We start from the raw sequence: 17,485 nt of genomic DNA, 5'->3' as shown, positions 1-17,485 counted from the left end.
ATTGTATTAGACCTGGCCTTTGGAAGATTAAACACAGATGGTCCAGGGAGAATGAATCCATGAAGAGGAATAATAGTGTTATCCCATAGAGAAAGAAATCCTCCACCTGTGTGGTAATTTGATGGAGGTAACTGAAATATTCCAGGTCTCATTATAATGATTTTTAGATTCTACCACATTTATTTATGAAAGAAAGTATTTTTCTAAGTGACGGCACCTGGTGAAGTCTGTATCATTGTTTGAAGAATGGAGTTACGGATCAATATGGAGTTAATCATAATTAAAACCAGGAAAAAAAAAAAGTTTAGTTAACATTTTTGCAGGTTGATAAGATGCACCCCTAATACTGTATAATCCTTCTATGATATATGACTGATTTTTTTTCTTATTTGACAGATATCTATATAGAAAAATTATATTAGATTAAAAAGTAAAAAGAAGTATTGCTAGCGGTTCATCAGTGTCATCGGGAGGCAATGCATCCACTCCCCTGCCTGTTCTTTAAGAGTGGCCAACTTCAACATCCCCTGCTGAAACTCTGCAAAAGGGCTGTTGGCTGTCTGAGGCTCCCCACCATGGAGACAGACAGAGCAGGCTATCTGAGTCCTTCCGAAACCCATTCCCAGTTGAAGGTAGCTGCTGTCCTTTCCATGCCCAACGCATCGCTTCCTCCTTTCATCACCAAAGCCTAGATAGAAGCTCATCCTTAGAGCTGCATACTTCCTTTTTTTGCTTTTTCATGACCTTTGTCCCCAGTTTTTATGATAGCAATCATTAGATTAGATCATTAGAGAGGAATTTATTTGGTATTCGCTCTGATGTGACCCTCACAATCTCAGCACAAGTTTCGCCTGTCAAAATCATTGAAAAGGAAAAGCCTTGGTTAGTGAGGCTCTGTGTAAAGACTGTGCACTTCTCCACAGTGAAATCCCTTCACTTTTGTATAGTGTTTCTGGACTATCTTTACCTTCTCTTGCACTTGGTTGTAAGACTGTATCACCATATATAACTACTCATATATTTTAATGCATTTTAATTATAGGGAGCCTTTATGTCCCTGGACTTTTCATACATATTAACTAACATATCAGTGCAATATAATCAAATTTTCTAATGGTTCTATTCTTTGCCATAAGACTAGTGAGTTTATGTGACCAGTTTGAGCTCACACAAAGGTGTCCCTTCTAAAATTCTGACCAATGCAATCACTGCTACTGAAATACTGTGTGCTGCTAGGGATAAATGCCTGTGATTTCTATGTGCAGTGTGGTGGGATCTTTTTTTATCTTTTGCCAGATTTTTTCACATTCATTAAGTCAGGAAAATATATTATTTCTGTCACTTTAGGCCAGATATTTTGACACAAGTCACAAATTGCTAATCCTTTTGCAAACTCAGACAGCAGTCTGACACAGCTCCAGATTTTAAATACGTTTTCAGATTGGAGCCCAATGTGTCTTAATCATTTAACTGTGGAATAAAATGCACAGACCTGAAAAATGCCTCTGAATTTTTAGGGAGGATTTAATGTCTATGATATTTATGCACTCTCATCCCATAGGGCGATTGATCTTTTCAGTATGTCACTGGATAGTAAAGAGGATTGAAAACAGATCCTCAGAAGAAATACTACCTCCCAAATAATCTTAATTATGTCAAATAGCAGAGGCCTGACTATTTCGGACAGTTTTTGAGGACTCCATTCCAAATATTGCATTCCCATTTGGCTTGGAAAATAAAGTTCAGTGAATGCTGAAGGTATAATTTTAAAAGCTAGTAATCCTCTGACAACAAGAAGAGATTTTTTGCCAGTGCTTAGATCCTTTTGAAAATTAATGTTTGGATTATTTCAAGAAGATACAACATGAAAAGTTTTTTCCCTGTTGGGATATCCTTGTCATGCCCACCTATATACCTGCATGCCTGTTTTATGGTGACTGAAATAGGGCAGTGTGTTGCAATAGAAATTTATTAGTATAATTGTAAGTATTTGGAGCACAGGTTCCTTTATATAAATTCAATTATATTCTGCTGGATTTAGATTTTTAATTTTCAATGAATTAGTTGGCTTTGTAGTAATTACACACCTAGCTAATGTTTGGGACTATATTTATCAGAAAATGCTAATGCACACTCTTAGCACCTGAATTTAGTCTGCTTGAATACAAAGGGCTAAATCATATGAGACACCTTTTCAGGCCTCACCCAGTAAGATATTTTCTGCTGTTACACAAGGACAAACTGTTTTGTGGTAGATCTCTTTTACTATGTGCCTCCTTGATGAGGCAAGTGTACAGATTACGGCAGGTCATGGAGTTGAAGGTTCATTTTGGAGACTTATATTTGAATTATATTTTCTGCTGATTTACAGAGATGTTCTGTGATTTTTCAGCTTTTTTTTTTTTTTTAATGGGGAAGTCAAGGTTCGTCCTTCCTTAAAGAAGCATCTGCACAGTGTATTCCATGTGCCTTTCTATGCTGAAATAAAAATGTAAGGATAAGTATAAACGAAAGAGAAAAGAAGAGAAAAATTCTATTTTGAGAATATACAGAACAAAAGAATATATGCAAGAAAGTGAATTTATATGTGAATTTATAATAAAAACATTATAGTGTGAAAGACAATAGAAATCAAGATGAGGTTTATTCTGTACATTGTACTTCACTTTTTGTCATGGTCACAAAATTTCTATGCATTCACTCAGTATTCAATCTCTCACATGAGAAAAAATACAGTTACAGCTGTGAAATGCTTTACAAATCCTATATTAGATTAATTTTGTAATAAGTTCCTCACATTGGGCTGTGTGACTGAACATGGCTGTACAAAATGATATTTTAAAGATACATTGTTAAGGTAAAACCAGATTTAAATTTTTTTGAATAAATGGGAAAGTACATATGGGCAACAAACGTATGCCTTGTTTGGAAAAACACACCTGATATATTCAGTATTTTTTAGTTTTATTTTCTACAAAATACAGTCTGTTACTGTCTTGGAGATTTCATGATTTACATTAATTTCCATAGTTCTAAAGACTGTTGATAAAGCTGCAAAAGTGTCTCGCTGTGCACCTAACTTTGTGACGGTTTCAAATCATAGCTTTTCACGTTACTTTATTGCTTTGTCACTTGGGTTCTAAGATAGTGTTAGGGAAAAAAAAAAAGCAAAAGCATCATACATGGAACCAGTGAAATCAAGAATAATACACCTTGTTTTGGGACAAATGTCTCAGTGTCATTCTCATAAAGAGAAAGGGCAAAATTGCAAGAGATTTCAATGTAAGTGAGAGGATATAACCCTGCAAGTGAAAATTAACCTCAGATATTGCACATAGGCACAAGAAAAACTTCTGAACACTGTCCTCTGAGCAGGGATGTGCACATGCCATTGGCAGCCCTCTCCCTCCCATACCCCCTCCGTTTGCAGCCGTCTCTCTTGCTCTGGTGGCCCTTGGTCAAAGCCCTCTTGACAAGGTCACTCAGTAAGCCAGTCCATCGGGATGTCCTTTCCCTGCAGACTCAGTGTCTCTCATTGTGTCCCAGCCCTTCTTAACCTTCTTCCACCTCAGAGAGGACACTATGGTAAAATACAGTGAATCTTTGATTTCACACCCCCATTTTTGATGGTTTAAGAATTACGTGAATATAAAAAAGAGTGCAACATATATGACACTAGCACCATGTGGCTTTACTAAGAGTTTTAAAAGAACATTTCTCATAGCTTTGCACAAGCAGTGCATCTCTATTTTATGCTTTCCCATTCAATTCACATTGCATATGAACCTTCTTTTTTCTAGTTCTCTTCAAAAAAGTATAAAATACATGACCCCTAGAAATGGAATGCAACGAACAGATCTTGCATGTAATATCATTCTTACTCTAAGGTTGAAGAACTATGAGATCATTAAAGCTGAGAACGGATTTTGTCCAGGGCTTTAAGAGCAGTAGTGACTACTATAGCCAGTGTTTAAAAATATAGCTACAAAAATCTGCACAGCCTTTCCCCACTGTACTCTAAATATGATTTACTATCTGGCAAGGTAACATGGACTTGTTAGAACAAAATAGCAAAATACAAATCAAAACATACCACACACCAGAAAAAAAACCCAAACAAAAAAGCACAAAAAACCCCTACCAACCACAGAAATGCACAGGTCTCCTGGAGAGCAGACTATGCCAGTACTGTTGTAACACATGCATACACAATTAAGAGTGTAATTAAAGGTTATGAAATGTTTTCAATCTCCTTTTAAAAATGCCAGTATGTTTTACTTTTTTGTTACATGGAAAATAATAAAATTTAAGTGAAAAAACCAAAACACCACAAATCCTTACAGAAAACCAGATTATTTTTCTCTCATAAAAATAATATCCTAGGAAAACACAACTCAAGCCTCTGTATTTTTAAGTCCCTGGTTTAGTGAAAAGATACAGCCATTGTATTAATGTTCACAATAGGCTTAGGTACTTTGCTGAACAGGAATAGAAGTAAGCATATGTTTTAAATTAATCACATGCATAAGTGTTGTCTTGACCCAGAGCAAAGCAGCAGTTGGCATTAGTGAAAGCAATTTTCTGCAACAAGTTAAATTCAGACTTTAAATTTTAATGCCTCTGATTGACCTTTTCTTTCACTATTTTTATAGCCTACATTATTCTTCATTGTCTAAAATTGTCAATTCATATCAAGTTAATGCCAAAATGTTTGATGCTTTGAAAGTATCTTCTAGTTTTTTAAAAGAAAATTATTATTTTAATAATAGTTGAAAGTGTATTATGTTTCCTGAGTCATTGGTGTCATAAATCAAACCCAGAACCCCACTTCTTTTACCAAGTTACATGTAGAAACATGTAATTCCATTCCCAGCCCTCCATATGTGCTTTTGCATAGTTTTTACCTAACCACTGAAAAATGACCATAAAATAAATTATGATGTTGAATTGATGTGCTGTATAATCTGTGAGGAAACTGTCAGTTTTACTCTGACATTTCTCAAGGGATTCCAATGTCACAAACTGCAAGGAGGGTTAGAATTATGGAATTAGCCTTCAAAGCTGATTATTAATGTGTAACGCTTATTTCATTTAAACTGGCATCCCATGGAAGCTGACACATCTAACACCTGAACTTCAGTTACTCGCCCCAGTGATAGGAATAACTTATTGCAACCATGGAATATTTGGCATGCTGTCCTAAAAGCTGAAGGTAGAAAATCTCTCTTGGAGGAGTCATTGCTTACATTTTCAGCCACTTTTCAGACAGTTACATGTGTCTGCAAGCATTTATGAGATATACATCCTGCTTTATATCAAAACTAGTGACCTCCTCTCAAAAATTCCACAAAATTGCACTGAAATCCAATTTTTTATCTACCCCCAGTGATAACACTAGATTACATATTTAACCTACAATCCTTATTCATAAATTCCAGATAATGAATGAATACTATGCATATTGTTTAGCATTTTTATTCTAGTCACATAGTTAGCTGTTTTAAACACATTCATGTCATGAGTGTTAAAAGAGATGGGTTTGTCTTTACCATTGATTTAATTCTGGTTCTCAGGGAAATGGTTAACTACATTAGTAGCTTTTTCATTGTGCTGGTATAATTTTGTGTAATGAAAAGTTCTTCCACATCATCCACAAGATTCCAGTACTGGCCACATCTCCCTGGTCTGAGTACCAGTGGCGTTTTACCAGGGGAGGACCAAAACATGAAGCATAAGTTATGAAGACCTGGTGGGATCATGTCTCCTCCAAGAGTAGAAAAACTTTCAGTTTCCATTGCCTATGTAGGATGAAATGGAGCCACAAACTATAAACCAGGAAGTACGGATAACATAACTTCTTCAAGTATGGTTTCAAAACAATATTGTTCCCAAAATGATCACTTTACCTGAGTATGTTTTTTTCTGTTATCAGTTTTAATTTATTACTTCTTCCTTGTATAAGCACATGCATTTTTATTTTACTGTGGGGAAAAGTAAATAGAAAGCATGAAGACCAGAATAATCTGTCAATTTTTAACTCTTGGTTTGTCTCTCCACTTACTTCTAAATCTTTATTGAACCAATTCACTGACAAATATATTAGTTGAGAATCCCAAAAGAGAAAGTTTTTCATAAGTAACTTTATTTTTAATACCCAATTAGAGAAAACATAACATTAGATGATTCTTAGAAAGATTTCTTGTACATCAAATTTTATGCCATTATGACTCCCAAGTACTTTTTCATTATTTCAGAAAGTTTTTCTTTCCCTTCCTGAGCTCACCTTACTCTTTTTTTATCCACTGTTGAGTCAAAATGTTACAGTATTTAGTTTTGAAAAATACATGGTATGTAATGTTTGAAAAGTATAGAATGGGACTGAGATTTCCACACACAGGGAAATATTTCTTCATTGTTTGACATTTACCCAACAGCAGAGGGGAAATAGTTACTACTGATGTGCAATAGTTGCTGATACAGCATAAATTAATATTCCTGCACCATCAGTCTCTACCCAGGACAGTTATTTTCTGCTACATCAGCTTTAACAACTAAATGGCACTAACATACCAGGGTTAGGCCAACAAAGGAGCTTCTGGAGAGGTGATATTATGAATGCTTTGTTACCTCATGAGTTTTAGGTCCATTAGCTAAATTTTTTATGGTTTTTTCCTTAATTTACCTTATTTTATTTTATTTTATTTTATCTTATCACTTTTTAATGACTTTTTATGATTTTTTCACTGCAAGTACACATGACACAGATGTCCTGTTTTTCCAGAACTACATTTTGAGTTGCATCCCATTTTTTACAGAAGCTCTCTAACTATTGGGATTCTCTCTTTTTGACCAGAAGTTGCAGCAAAATGACATGTATGATTTAGACAGATGGGAATGGAATACAGGTACATCAGCTTGTCTGATCTGGGGATTAAGATGTGAATAATGCTTTAAAGTCGAGGGCCTTGTGACAAATTCAAGGTTAACTGTTTTAAATTAAATGCACAGAAAGATTCAATTATTCATCAATTAGTTGGAACTAAGAGCTCTACTACTTTCCACTTTCCTTATATATATTTTTTTTTTCTGTCCTTTTAAGCTATTATTTTATTATTATTATTGTCTTTCCAGTTTTTCACCTTCTGCTTCTTTGCTCCTTTTTATGTTGTTTCTTTTTTCAGGACAGCGTAATTGTCTTGAAGTCACCTGAAGAGAAAATTCATTTAGCTTTTAGGGCAATTGTACTTGCTTGAGAAGATTTGTAGGTTGTAGATTATAGAGCTTTTTTCTGTGCCAGTACCAAGTTATTCTAATAAATTCCTGAAAAGTCCAGTCTAATGAAACCTGATTTTTACGACTAAGAAGTCTGTTGGACCTTTTTGATAATGTGTTATGTAAGGGAGAGACTGAGGCAAGTACTTCTAAAAACTCTGGGAGATCTGGCTTCCTGTTGCATGTAATTTTATGCCTCACAAAATATTTGTCTCATATATTAGCAATGAGATTTAGTTTAATGAACAAGTAGGTTACAGTTATCCAATCCACATTTCAGTGGACTTTAGAGTAAAACTTTACACAGAGCTTAAACTACTAAATTATCAAAATATTTGCTAGTCTTGATGGCTGTGTGGCATATTTCTTATCAAGCTTTCATCGCTTTCTCTGTATTTGCCCTTTTTTCTCCCCATCTCTGCGTTCTGTGGCATGCTGTTAATATCTAAATTAAAAATATTGTGCTCTCACTTGATATTTTAATCAGACATTAATGGGCTTTTCTGTGAAAGCTGAGACAAACCTACCATTACAAATGAAAATTTAAATTGTAAATTCTTTCTCAGTCTTTACAGCCTTATACAGACAAATTAAACCAAGTTGCCAATATTTTTTTATACTGATATTCTGTTAAATCCACTGAAGAAATCACATCTGCTCTGAAAACCATAACTGGGGATTCATTCCTAAACATACTTCTATGAAGAAGATATATAAACATCTCAAAGCTATGAAGAGAAGATAACACAGTATGATATATTTAACAACTACTGGGAAAAAAAAAATTGTTTAAAGGGGGAAAACACATTCCATGGTGAGATATCTATTTAATGTTTAGATAATCTGGAGAAGAGATAGAGGAATCCTCCCTCCCTACTCCCACAGAAATGAAATAAATGCAATTTTAGTGCATATCTTTCTGATTCTTTTTGGGCAGTGAACACACAAAGGTGATTTGTAGAAACCCAGAGAATTTTTGCCAGTACATCAGTGAGCAACCATAATTGTGTTTTCTCCCTAATGAAGTCAATCCTCCACAAAGGTATAACAAAGTTAAAGCTTGTCTCTGAGGACTGTTTCTTTGCCTGTAGGGTTTATGGTGTTTTCTGTCATTTTTTTTTTAAGGATCATCTGTTTCAACTGGAATCGCACAAATTTGAGAGAGGACGAGGCAGGTGCCCTTTTGACCCCAGTTCTTCCTTCACCTCCATCTTAATTGGTAATGATCTTTATGTGACAAGCTTCACAGTCCTGTCAATCTGTCATTCTGAGTCTCTTTCTTCAGCACACCAAAGTGTTGTCAGCCTTCCATTGCAACCTTCCACATGTCAGACTTAATCCTCATGGTGCTGCCCACATTAATATTACATTCCAGGCAGCATTAACTACAGCAAGGGTGTCTCACTGAAGTGAAATGTTGAATGACATGTGCCATCCTGAAGGTAATAGATTGTTGTGTAATTATGGAAATAATAATTTCCTGCTTTCCTTAAAAGCAAAGAAGCCTGTGTGGTTTAGTCATTTGCAACACTTTTGTTTTCATCTACTGAGATGAATCTGAGCAACAAGCACCCTGTAAAAATGTGAATTTAAGTGTATTTATATCAAGCTTTATTGTTCATATAAATTACCATTTTTAATTTTTTTTTTTTTTAATGCGGTCTTCTAACAAAACTATCGCAAACTGGTGATTCTATGTTAGAAAAGTTGATTTTATACTCAAAGGATATAAAAGTAGAATTCAGTCAGTCCTGCAGTGCCAGGAAGCTGTACTGAGAGTGCACTTCTGTGCCTTGCTGGGAAGTGTATCACTATAGGACTGGGATCTTCGAAGCTGTGATATAGCAAACCATATGGGTTTTCCTCAAATATGTTTGCTTAAAACATTTTGTGAGATGAAGCAAAGACAGTCTTGGCACTATTGACTAAGTGTACATTGACTAAAAATAGCCTGGAACAGCAGGTAAAGGGTAAAAGCTAGATGGAGTTAGGGAGTAGCAATGATTTCTGGGTTTAGAAAACATAAACAAAACCCAAGCATTCAAAAGGACTATCCATTAAAAGAAAGAGCTAGAGAAAAGAGGCTAAAGATTAAATAATTTTGATATTTTTCAGGGATTAAAAAAGAGGATTTTAGGGCCCTTTTGATGTTTACATTTGTCTCTGCATCTTCAAATCTGGGAGAGAAATTCTCTGATGATTAACTACAATGGTACGGCTCATCCATGGTGGTGATGAACTATTGCTCATGAGTGACAGATGTATTTTTACATGCTATGTTTATTTGTTCCTTTACATTAAGAAATTAATTACAAGAAGAATCTTCAGCAGTAATGTAAAATGTAAATGTAAATGTAAAATATTTCCCATTGCAGCAATTCATCAAAATATTCTTCATTGTCATTAAAAAAAGAAAGTAAATTAGAGCTTTAATTCTTAAGAGTTAGTGGGTTAAGAAGTCATAGAAGGATCAGAAAAACACACTATATTTTGCCTGACCTTCCAAAGTCCATGAAGCACAGATTGTCACGCTTTTATTCAACCCTTATTTCTAAATTGTTTCTACACTTTTTGACAAATTCCAGTCTCAGCTTAGCCTGGGAACAAAGACTCATGGAATTGCTGTAGGCCTGAAACCTCATGGTCTAATCTTGAAGTCCTTCTCAATCTTTCCTCAGATAGAACTAAGTAAATAAATTAACCTGATCATGTTCCTACTGTGAGATCAATGTGAATTTTATTTGCTTAAATGGAAGCCAGATTGTCCCACTGAGCTTTAAGAGTTTGCCTGAATTATGGGAGGTCCTATGGATCCTCATATTTTTATCTGAAGGAGAAAACAATTAAATAAGCCCTTCCCTGATAAAGGGAGATTAGATTCTTGGAGGTCCACTGACAAACACTTATAAAATCATTCTGACAAAGCTAAAAATTCTGTAATGTAGCAAAATTAACAGGAGAAAATAATTTTTTTATCAGATCACTGATACACCAAAAGACAGACTAACTTTCAGCCCTTCATCAAAACCAGCAAAGTATTTGGAGGCCATTTTTCTAGCCATCCATTAGGAAATTCTATAATTTCAAGTTATCGTGCAGTGATATTTTAAAAGCATAACAAAATTCTTCAAAGATTTTAATATTTTATTTATTATTTCGTATTTGTAACTAATGGATGGAGTTGAAACACTTCCAGCACTTAGGAAGAATATCATCAGCAAATTTGAATTTCCATGTATTCTTTTTTATTCTACCAATTTCTACTAACCAGAGACACAGAGGTCACAGAATAAAATGCTGCACCTTAGACTCCAAGATGTATGTCCTTTATCTCTGCAGGTAGCCAGTTGAAAAGGTTAGAAGACCTAGATGCAATCACAGTGAATAATAATCTTTTAACTGACATTTGAGAATGAGACAGACTTGTAATGCCAAATGCACTGAGAAGGAAGGGATGCTCCTTCATTCAGACAAGCACTGAATTCAGCTCATGATGGCCATTACCCTGTGACAGGAGATGATAACTACACCATGCACCCTCCAGGACTGGTCTTCCAGTCCTTCCTCCAGTGCTTGGAAGTTTAATTCTTCTTCATGCACTTCAGTTTTCTTAGAAAGTGAAATCTGCTCCTGGTATGAAGTCAGCATGATCTTGGAGGCTGCGCCCCAGAGTTGTCTCCACTCTGTGGCACAGGTTCAGCCAATGTGCATGTCCTTGAAAAGGTTTAATGCAAACCTGTTAGCAAAGCACACCCCAGCACCTTCTCCCTCCTAAGGAAACCATTCAAAACCTGCTCCCACCTCTGCCCCTCACATTAACACAGTGCCTACACGAGCATCACCATTGACTAACAGAGAGGGTTAGGTGAACAAGAAAACTTTACATACCTCTCATAAAGCTTTAAAAGCTTTTAAAATCTTGATCTTGAAAGATCATTTGCACCATAACTAATTAGGACCAGCTTTAGCTGGATTAATTTAGGAAGAAAGATAATCTCTTGTTCTGCATCTCTTTATGTATTTCAACACAAGAGTTAAAATACCCACTTCAAGAAAACAACAGTTCGTGACTTGGCTTGAAAATGAAGTATCTGTGCTGTTGTAAGCATTATTGTAGGTTATCTGACCCACTGGTGAAGTAGCTTTTGATGAATTCCTCAATATATGAACAATCAATTAATTTACTGCCAGCATCAGGAAACAGAATGGAAGTTGGATGGAAGACAGGCTGAATAAAATGTTTATGTTGAGCTCAATGGTATATAAAACTTTTGGACTTTTATTCCTAATGAACTCCTCCATCTGCTTTCAATAGCCAAAACTATTTTGGATACCAGATTTTGCACACTGATTAACTTAGACCACACTAGCTCTTGAAAGATGAGAAATTAGTTTATGTCCATATATTCTTACCTGCAATATAGCAGAAGTGGTGAAAAACTGAAACTACATCTGAATAGGTGAATATCCAGGGAATCCATTCAAAAATATTTTCTGCTTTTATGGTTTTAAAAGTTAGGTATTTGTGTATTTTCTTTTACTCTAGACAAAAATACATTTTCTCTCAAAACAAAAGACAAAATGCTTGAGTGACAGACAGAAAATACAAATATACGGAGGTATTAGTTTACAGTTAAACAATAGGTTTGGCACTTTTTAATTTGCTGTTTTCATACTGCCAAAAGTATCATTTACTAAAATGTGAATTAGTCTTTTGATTTTAGTTGTCATGTGAGTAATAACTGACTGACAGTCAAAGAAATGCATGAAAGGTGCAGCTTATGTTCTACTCATTGTGTTCTAATCCTTTATTCATAACATAAATTTTCCAATTTACCCCAAAAAAAGACTACTAATGAATAATAGCTTGTGTTTGAATTACCTTCCAGTTTGAAGCAGGTACACAAAACATGCCACCTTTAAGGTGGTAGCAGCCTATTTATAGAAATCTTTTGTATGAGTAATTTAATTTAAATGCTTCAATCTCTTTTGCTTTGGGGTTGTCACCTAGGAATTTTGAAGGGTTTAGAAGAAAAAGTTTGTATTTTAATTTGTGAATATTTGGCTTTGAATAAAGGACAAAGGTAAAGGAATTTTTAAATGGTCACAGTTGAATTTTGATGTATTTGTTTGCTTGAAAAGAATGCTAGCTGAAAGTATGTGTGTATCGCTTGAGCTAAAACTGGTCTTTGAGGTCCATGGGAGTTTTTTGTTTGCTTAAATAAAGAAAGAAGAAACTTTTTATTCTTTTTAGAACATGATTAACCAGGCTGTTAACCTGATTAACCAAACTTAAATTTTAGCAATTTAACGTGAAGCTGAGGTTAGACTGGAAGAGAGGAGGAGCAGTGAAGGTCTCTGAAGTTACTCAGCTGATTTTCACTGAGTAGAGGTTAATCAGTGTGATGTGCAGCAGTATAAAACCCTGCAGCCAAGACAGGAGTGAATCAATATGTGACAGTAGCTTTTCAAGGGAGGAAAAAAGTAGAAATATTTCCAGAATTCTTCAAGCCTCAACCTTAGGTTATCTCTAAATCTGGAATTGGTCAGCACCTGTAAAAACCTAGCAGTGTTCAAAATTTGTAACTTGCATTTAAACAGAAGACTATTGGAAAGGACAAGAGAAGATCCTCGTAGAGTCACAAGTGCAAAGTATATCAGAATCATGTTGAATGTTTTCGTGCTGAGATATTTGACACTCACACTTGTTAGTACTGTCCCTTCGCTGTTCTTAGGTGAAGTGACCTGTCTGTTCACACAGGATACTTATATTTAGTTTACTAAAGGTTCAGGGTAAAAATCAGATTTAATTTATGTATCTGTAAAATATTTTTCATGGAACAATATCCATCCAGGGCTGGAACTTCCATTTTCTCCCCTCAGGATCTCAGAGGTACAATTAGTGATAACTTCTTCAGTATACGGTAGAATGCCATACCAGCAGGTTAGTTATTTAAACCACCATTTTATACCTATGTCAAACAAAAGGAATAGACTCCATATCCAAATTTCTGAACATCTGGACTTACAGATGTCAGTCCTGATCATTGGTAATATGTGATGAATCATTTACCCTGCACTGATGCATTTTCCAAGATTCATTATAGTGTTGAAAAGATAAAATATCCCATTTTGCATTACACATCACCAAAACTAAAAAGAATACCAGCCAATCTGATGTATTTTTCCAACAGAATTCCCAAAGGGGAATATATGACTAACATAACTCATTAATTAGGGTTGTGAAGATTGTTTGGAACATTGTAAAGACACTGGCAAATTCTACAGTTTAAGCTGCTCTGTGCTGTTTAAAAAATAAAGTTCTCTATTAGTTTTGGGCAACCTTAACTTCTACAGATGCTATAATTTAAATTTAATTTTTACTTCACTTATTAATATTTTACTCTAAATCACAACCAGGTATTTCCAGGGCAATATCCATTCTGTATATGATGAAGCCTAAGGCAAAACTGTGCTCAGCTCCAGCTCAGCTGAGGTGTTGAACCAGTCCCAGCTGCCAAACTATTAACTTTTCAGAATAATCATTCATAATTATGCCAACCATTCAATTCATATGTCTCTCTTAAAAGAAACAAAATTCACACTTTGAGGGACACCTACAGACAAAATTCTTGCTTTCTGCTATAATCTTTTTTGAATGCCAGCAAACGTTATTTGGATGTATCAGTCATGTTTATTTTGATTAAGCAGCAGGAAGATGTGTCACTGAAGCCTCCACTCAGATTAGCCTTTAACTGGAAATAATTTATCTCCCTCTCCCTGTGCAGTTTAATTCCTTCTGTGCTCTTTTCTAGCATAAGGATGCCACCTAGTGACAACAGCTGCCTGCTTCTCAAATTGAGCCTAAGTCCACAATGATATGAAATAAATTATTGTTAATACTTGATCAGTTAAGGGAATAGTGTCCATACAAAATGGAAAGGTAGAATTATTGATGGAATTTTACCAAGGTAAAATCTATCCAATATCACAATTTTAGATGGGTCAGAGATAGGCTGGATTTTTGAACATATTAAATTGTACCAATATACATACTGACTTTTCAACAGTGTCTGTTAATCAGTGTATTATTTCTAATTTTTCTGATGCTTGTTTAATTTGTGAATACCATCTAAATCCTTTGAAAATGAGACCCATTTTATGTTTCCATAAATTTTTCAAGAAATATTCATCACCAGTTGTGGAGAATGGATGAAATCTCAGGTTCTGTCCCTATGCTGGTAAATACTTCAATGCTATGAAAACAAGTTATTGATGGACCAGAGAAAAAAAGTCCCTTTTTTTCTGTCCACTGAACACGGAATCCCCTCAGCCAGAAATTTATTCCCAAACTGCAGTTATTCCGGGTGAAGTGAAACAATTCCAGTAGGCTGACTGGAAAACCCCCTCAGCCTAATAAAACTTGTGCTTGTTTAAAGGAATAATTTCTAAGGTAGCAGGTACTGCTTCTTGTCTCTCCAGCTGGGGAGATAACTGCACCCAGCCCTCCAGTGTTTTCAGTACGACTGTCTTTTCAGCCATGTTTTCCACAAAGCTAAATTTCATAATTATGCTCAGGAAAGGCTCCTGTGTTTGAGTTCCAGTCTGTGGATTCAGTTATGGTTTAGCTTTGAGCTGTAACCACATAGTGTAGCCCAAATCAGTAGATCGGTGCAGCTAACAGCATTCTTATCCTTAGCACTGCATTGTCTGAAAACTGTTGCTGCATTTTCATATGATTTTCTTGCTCCTGTTATATCTAGCTCCTCACAAACCCACCATGTCCCTTCCACTTCTAGAATCAGGAAATTTGGTGCTTCTCATTAGCAAAACCAGGGCACATCTGGAACTTCTCAGCAGCCAATCACTGGTCAGGGTCTTAGCACTGGTGAAGATTTGGGTACCATCACATTGTCCCCAGAGCCAGGCACTAACTGGACCACAGTGAGATCTTTGAACTGAGGTGCCCAATGTGTCAGATGTTATTGTGGCAGATGTTAATGTAACACCTTCATGTTCCGTGTGTGACTCTATCTTATCAAGACAGTTTTGAAAATGAGACCACTATGCATGAAATTTAAAATTCTTGTCCTCACGCTGCTCCAGTAGCAAATTCTGGGCTGCTGGTAGGAACGACATCCAAGTGCACTTCAGACTGTATTAAACTACTGACTCACCTTCTCCCTGTGAGCAAATACTAAGGACACGTATTTACAGTGAGGTTCCTATCACGTGCAATGAAATCAATTATAGAGTATTACCAAATTGTTTCATTTTGGGTTTTTTTTAATGTCTGGTCTGCAGGTGGTGAACTTTTTACTGGTCTCTACAGCGACTACTGGGGAAGAGATGCTGCTCTGTTTCGCTCCATGAACCGCATGGCCCATCTTCGCACTGAGCCTGACAATGAGCGCCTGCTGAAAGGTATGAGAAGGACAAGGAGCTAAAACCAGAGGTGTTTCAGATGACTGGACAATTTCTGGTTTGCATGGGATTGGAGATTGCTATGCAAATATTAGTGTTGAGTTTTAGCCTAATTCAAATTAAAGTATATAAAACACAGAGAATGGGACTGGAAAATAATCTTTTGCAAAAATACAAAGGAATATTAATTTGTCAATTGGAGGTATAAAAATACTTCAACATTAATGTATTCCACACGTTCTATAGATACTCACCAAATAAAAAAACGTTTTTTACTATTTCTATCAACTCTGTTGTGCTTTGGTAGCTCTCTGACTCACAGACCCCTTACCTCTTGTTTTATTTTTTGGTTTCTATCAGCTGATTTTAAGGCTTGAAAAAATAAGACAGTATTTTAATAACTGGACTCAATTAATTTTTGGTTTTTTTTAAAGAACCAAAATTCGTTGGCTCATACATGATTCCTGACAATGAAGACCACGATGATAACAAAGTATATTTCTTCTTTACTGAAAAAGCTTTAGAAGCTGAGACAAGCACTCACGCCATATATACCAGAGTGGGACGTGTATGTGCGGTAAGATCCTTTCTCTGATTGTGCAGATAAGAAACTAGAACAAATGATGAATTGTCCAGCAAATTATTTTCACAGACAGACTGAAGTTTTACGGGAAGGACCAGAAAAATCATGAGGAAAGGCTTTGCTTCCCTCTACTGCTCTGTTCAGTTATCCATTTCCCACTCACGCCATCCTCCTGGTGTGTTGATCTCATCTCTTTTTGGCTCCCTGGCCCCACACAGAGGAATGAGATCTCAGGCAGTTGCTGGCAAGGAGCACTGTTAACATATGATCTCCCAGCTGCCCATATTGGTGCTCTCTAAACACTGATGAATTTTGGGTGCATTCCTTTTCTAGTAATCAATTACTGTAAGGCTGACAAGAGGAACTCTACCATTCCCACTGGGACTTCATCTGCTTGATTAAAGGAAGGAAAGAGAAAGTTCTTTCTCAAGATCTGATTTTGTTTAAAAAAAAGTTTGTATTCCCCCTGTATACCTCCCCCTCCCCCCCCCCCCCCCCCCCCCATGTAGGGGATACCTTCCTAAAACTATTGGGCAAAGAGCAAGATGCAAGTTAATTATTTTCTGTCACCTGGATGTGTGGTATTCATCACATATGCTCACCAGCATACTGCTCCTTAAACTTTCTTGGGTATTCATGTATAACTTAAAAACATCTGATGTATGCAAACTCCCAATATGCAGCCTCAGACATTAATGTTCACAAAGCCACTTGGCTTTCTGGATTCCAGCCTGCATCAAGATCCAAACTGAAATTCTTTGGCTTATGTTCTGAATATATGCCTGAATAGATTATTTTAATAGTTCCCTCTACTCTGCAATATATCCACCTGGAAGTCTTATCTCTAGCCATGGGTTAAACCAAAATCCCACTGACCTTTCTCTTCCACTTCTCCAAAATGTATCTGGCCATTAACTTCACAGCTGTATGTCAGAATTCAGATTTGATTTAGTGAATACAAAAAAAATCTAGCTGGTGATTCAAGGACTGGCTTTTTTCCCCCAGCTTTTACATTTTCATCTGAGCTGTAACAGGTTTTGCAACACAGAGGCATCTACTCCTCATAATTCTACTTTTCTGAGGAAAACAGATCTGTTTGTGAGACAAGTTTTGCAAGCCTATTGCAGAGCCTTCAACAGCCAGTTACACGGGTCTTGAATATAAGGCCACAGATTGTGAATGTTACCTAAAGGTTACAAAACCTGA

At 36.0% G+C, this 17,485-nt stretch overlaps 1 protein-coding gene across 1 annotated transcript in view; it reads left to right on the top strand.

The window, feature by feature from the left end:
- The window catches only part of SEMA3E (semaphorin 3E), a gene marked incomplete at its 3' end in the record, with an annotated part of 131,532 nt that overhangs the window by 90,203 nt on the left and 23,844 nt on the right, over nt 1-17,485 (top strand). Inside the window, exons 6-8 of the mRNA XM_082280620.1 lie at nt 8,398-8,491; nt 15,577-15,696; nt 16,131-16,273. Of these exons, the coding sequence (XP_082136746.1) occupies nt 8,398-8,491; nt 15,577-15,696; nt 16,131-16,273 (357 nt within the window). The remainder of the gene's footprint in view (nt 1-8,397; nt 8,492-15,576; nt 15,697-16,130; nt 16,274-17,485) is intronic.

The sequence above is a fragment of the Coloeus monedula genome (assembly GCF_965178545.1).
Source record: "Coloeus monedula genome assembly, chromosome: 4".
Lineage (NCBI taxonomy): Eukaryota > Metazoa > Chordata > Aves > Passeriformes > Corvidae > Coloeus > Coloeus monedula.
Note: the sequence above shows the minus strand (reverse complement) of the source record. Positions and strands in the feature narration are given on the sequence as shown.